Source organism: Cebus imitator, unplaced genomic scaffold, assembly GCF_001604975.1.
Source record: "Cebus imitator isolate Cc_AM_T3 unplaced genomic scaffold, Cebus_imitator-1.0 Scaffold8, whole genome shotgun sequence".
Lineage (NCBI taxonomy): Eukaryota > Metazoa > Chordata > Mammalia > Primates > Cebidae > Cebus > Cebus imitator.
Window position 1 is genome coordinate 9,249,813 of NW_016107323.1, and position 4,376 is coordinate 9,254,188.

A 4,376-nucleotide genomic window follows, 5' to 3' on the forward strand; every position below is an offset into this window, starting at 1 on the left:
ATCATTTTAATTATTATTGTATTAATTATTTATTTAGAGACAAGTCTCGCTCTGTCACCAGGCTGGAGTGCAGTGGTGTGATCTCGGCTCAGTGAAACCTCCACATCCCGGGTTCAAGTGATTCTCCCGTCTCAGCCTTGGGAGTAGCTTGGATTTCAGGCGTGTACCACCACACCCGGCTAATTTTGTACTTTTAGTAGAGACAGGGTTTCACTATGTTGGCTGGGTTGGTCTCAAACTCCTAACCTCAGGTGATCCACCACCTCAGCCTCTGAAAGTGCTGGGATTAAAGGCGTGAGCCACGGCACGTGGCCAAAAATACTGTTTAATAAGCAGGAATCAGGGAACAGTGAGAGACTGCCAAGTCAACCTTGCAGAGCACAGATTCCATTTTAAAGATGCGGAAAGCCCACAGATGTTAAGTAATTTTCTCAAGTCCACACAGCTGGTAAATAGTGTGGCTTCAGATGTGACTGTTAACCACCAGACCACAGAGTTTCCCATTACAACCACTCCAGCTTCATTGCAGCAGTCCATCAACCCAAAATATTCAGCTAAATTGACAAGCAAATAAAAGTCCAGCAATGAAAACAAAAGATCAGAGTCCACTAAAGGTAAGGTTGAAGACACTGTTAAGTCTGGTATAACATTAGATGAGTCTCTCCTGATTTACGTTCTGATTTTCATCTAACTCCTCACTTCAAGTCATGAAGTAAGCTCCTTAGCAGAACAAAAAGTACCAGACCTAGTTGTAAGGCCCCCTTTATCTGATCCAGGCCTGATTTCCGCTCTGCTTCATTGCGGAAGCGTCTTCGGATAGTAGGAAAAACCTTGGTCTCCCAAGCTTTCACCAGCAGGGCGTAGTGGTCCTCCTGGAAGGAAAAGGAACCTCATGAATGGAGGAGAAGGAACATCTGGTGCAGGCATCACTGCTTCCCTAACTTTTAGCCCTCACCCTGAGGTCTTCAACCCACTTAAATGCCAGTAATAGAAAGATCAGGCATGGACCCCTGTACTAGATACAACTCCAGATGCCAGGGGAGGGAAGAGCTAGACTAGGGCAAGCTCTTCCTTTTCCTCTGAAGAAGCCATAGAAGAGATCAGCATTAACTTTGAGGCCCTGCCCTTCGCCATGGCATCTGACAGTGACAATGATGCTGGCACCAGTATTGCATCAGACCCAGACACTCATGGGCCACCATGCTAGATCCTTTCACAGGATTCTGAGCTATTGCAAAGCACTTCATTCTCTAGTATCTGGATCTTCACTGGGCAAAACGGCTCAGCGGATATCGCTACTGATAGGGGTTTGGAAAAATTAACACTCTAAGGTCACTGTTCAAGCACAATGATGTCACTGAGAGTAACAACACCAGCTTTGCACTCTTACATTAAAATCACTCCTCAAGGTTTGTCTTGGTTACCAGGAAGCTAAGCAAATACTGCCGAACCCTGAACTAGACCTTCAGTCTCTTACCTGCGGGATATCATCATCGTCATCATCATCGCTTTCATCATCTGCAATGGGAGGCGGGTGAGGGTCTGGGCCAGAGGTGATGAAATTCTCATAGCTTAGCTCAACTTTATAATGACAGGAGGTGTCACTATCGTATTCTGTAACAGAGCACAAGGACAGCAAATTATAAACAACAGCAGGCTGGAACAATCCTTAACTTCTCACCCTCAGACAAACTAGATTATCTTAATTTGCATGATAGGAAGACTCCTAGTACGCTGAGGAATTTTAAAATACAGACTCTAGGAATAACTAATTATCTATAATTACCCTGAATCCTAAAATAGTTTTTATGAGTATAATTCATTCAATTCAGAGAAGAATTTAGGAAGTCCTTCACTATGAGATAGAACCAAACAGACTCTTTTTTTTTTTTTTTTGAGACAGAGTCTCGGTCTGTCATCAGGCTGGAGTGTAGCGGCGTGATCCCAGCTCACTGCAACTTCTGTTTTCTCGTTTCAAGCAATTCTCCTGCCTCAGCCTCCCGATTAGCTGGGACTACAGGCACGCACCACCACACCCGGCTAATTTTTTTGTATTTTTAGTAGAGATGGGGTTTCACCATGTTGGTTAGGATGGTCTTGATCTCTTGACCTCGTGATCCACCCACCTCAGCCTCCCAATATTTTTTAAATTTTCTGTAGAGACAGGGTCTCAGAAAATTTATGTTGCCCAGGTTGGTCTCAAATTCCTGGGCTAAGCAGTCTTCCTTCCTCGACCTCCCATTGTTGGGATTAAAGATGTGAGCCACTGTGCCTGGCCCTAAACATAATCTTAAAACAGTTTGCAAACCAGTATCCCACAGACCAAATATGGCTTGCAGACATTCTAACTTTGGTGAGCTGTTTTATTTAATTTTATGAAAAAATTGTTCAAGTAATCATAAAAGTTTTCGGTGCCCACCTATATACCTACCACTTAGCATTTTATTATTCTGTAATTACCTTGGTTTTAGGATAATTTTTGAAAATAAGTAACACTGTGACTCATGAGGAGACTTCATACAAAGTGCTGGGGCTCTAGCGGTTTTGCAGTGGCTGCCCTGGGGCACAGCAGGCTTCCTGGAAATGGGGATGCACTTTGGTCTGCTATGCTTCCTCCTGCTCCCCTCCTTCTTTCATCAGGCCTGTGACCCCATTACTAATGGGCACTTGGGTTTGCAACTGCTGATTGTAATGAGGATGACCCAGTGCAGTGGGTTTATGAAATTCATAGCATTCATGGTCCCAGGAAGACATGGAGGCAGTAAGTCCCAGGAGATGACTTACGTTGCTGAGCGGTGGCCACGGCAGCAATCCGACATGGTGGCCCATGAGTGCCTGGGTCTGATGCAATACTGGTGCCAGCATCATTGTCACTGTCAGATGCCATGGCGAAAGGCAGGGCCTCAAAGTTAGCACTGATCTCTTCTGCTAGGTCAGTGCACAGGTCGGCAGCATTGCGGTGAGCCTGCCCTTCTGCGTAGGCAAATGGCCGGGAGCCAAAGTTAGCTCGGGTTTTGGTGTTCTGGAAAGGAGACCAAACGAAGGATTTGGAAAGACTTAGATTTATTTTTATTTTTGCAAGAGCCCAAGGTGCAGCTCACTAAACATCATATTGGAAGAATAGCCCGAGGTGTGTGCTGGCAAGAGAAACCAGGCAGGGGCTGGAGTAATTGAGCACACCTGTGCTCAGAGCCCTGTACAACCAGCCCTGCCTCCCTGCCCTCACTTCACACTTTCATGCTCTTTGCTGCTCAAACACATTGACCTCTCTTGTTTCCAACACTGCTCCTCTCTACCCAACACCAGTACCCATGCTGTTTCTTTCACCTGGAACATTCTTTTGTCCAACTCTGTCTAGTTAAGACCAGTTAATATTCCAGACCTGGCTCAAGCAGCACTTCTTCAGATTAAAGAGACACAAGATCAGATGTGCCTGCTATTTGCTTCTAGGAAGTCTATGATTCTCATTCATAGCATTTATTAGTCTGTGATTACATACATACACATGTATATTTATGTGATTATTTGACGACTGTCTGATTCCTCCAACTGATCATAACCTGATGAAGACAGACCATATCTGTTTCGCTCACTGCTAGGTACCCAGAGCTTAGCATAGTGCTTGACAGTTAATTGTTCAATAGATATTTGTTGAATGAATGAATGGAATAGGCTGAGAAATGCTGCTTTCAATTACTGGCAACATTAATTCATTCAACAAATACAGAGATAAAAGATGGTATCAGAGACATGGTACAGGGCCAGATCCTACAGGACCCTGTAGGTTATTTTTTTAAAAGACGGAGTCTCACTATGTTACCTAGGCTGGAGTGTAATGACTATTCATAGGGGTGCAATCATAAGGCACTGTGGCCTAGAACTCCTGGGCTCAAGTGATACTCCCACCTCAGCCTCCAGAGTAGCAGAGACTACCCTGGCACCACCACACCTGGCATCTTGTAAGTCATTATAAAGACTTGGGCTTTTAAAATGCATGACATGAGAAGCCATTGATTGGATAGTGACATTCTAACCAACATTTTAAAAAGATCACTGAGATTACTGGGTTGAAAAGACATGTATTGGTGGGGCGTGGTGGCTCACACCTGTAATCTCAGCACTTTGGGACACTGAGGCGGGTAGATCACCTGAGGTCAGAAGTTTGAGACCAGCCTGGCCAACATGGAGAAACCCCATCTCTACTAAAAATACAAAAATATTAGCCAGGCATTGTGGCAGTCACCTATAATCCCAGCTACTCAGGAGGCTGAGGCAAGAGAATTGCTTAAACCTGGGAGTCGGAGGTTGCAATGAGCTGAGATTGCGCCATTGCACTCCAGACTGGGTGACAGAGCAGGACTCCACCTCAAAAAAAA

General features: G+C 44.9%; 1 protein-coding gene across 1 annotated transcript in view; it reads right to left on the minus strand.

The window, feature by feature from the left end:
- The window catches only part of HECTD4 (HECT domain E3 ubiquitin protein ligase 4), a 232,540-nt gene that overhangs the window by 51,341 nt on the left and 176,823 nt on the right, over positions 1–4,376 (minus strand). Inside the window, exons 49-51 of the mRNA XM_017540172.1 lie at positions 2,785–3,022; positions 1,478–1,614; positions 746–872 (exon numbers count right to left, since the gene is read on the minus strand). Of these exons, the coding sequence (XP_017395661.1) occupies positions 746–872; positions 1,478–1,614; positions 2,785–3,022 (502 nt within the window). The remainder of the gene's footprint in view (positions 1–745; positions 873–1,477; positions 1,615–2,784; positions 3,023–4,376) is intronic.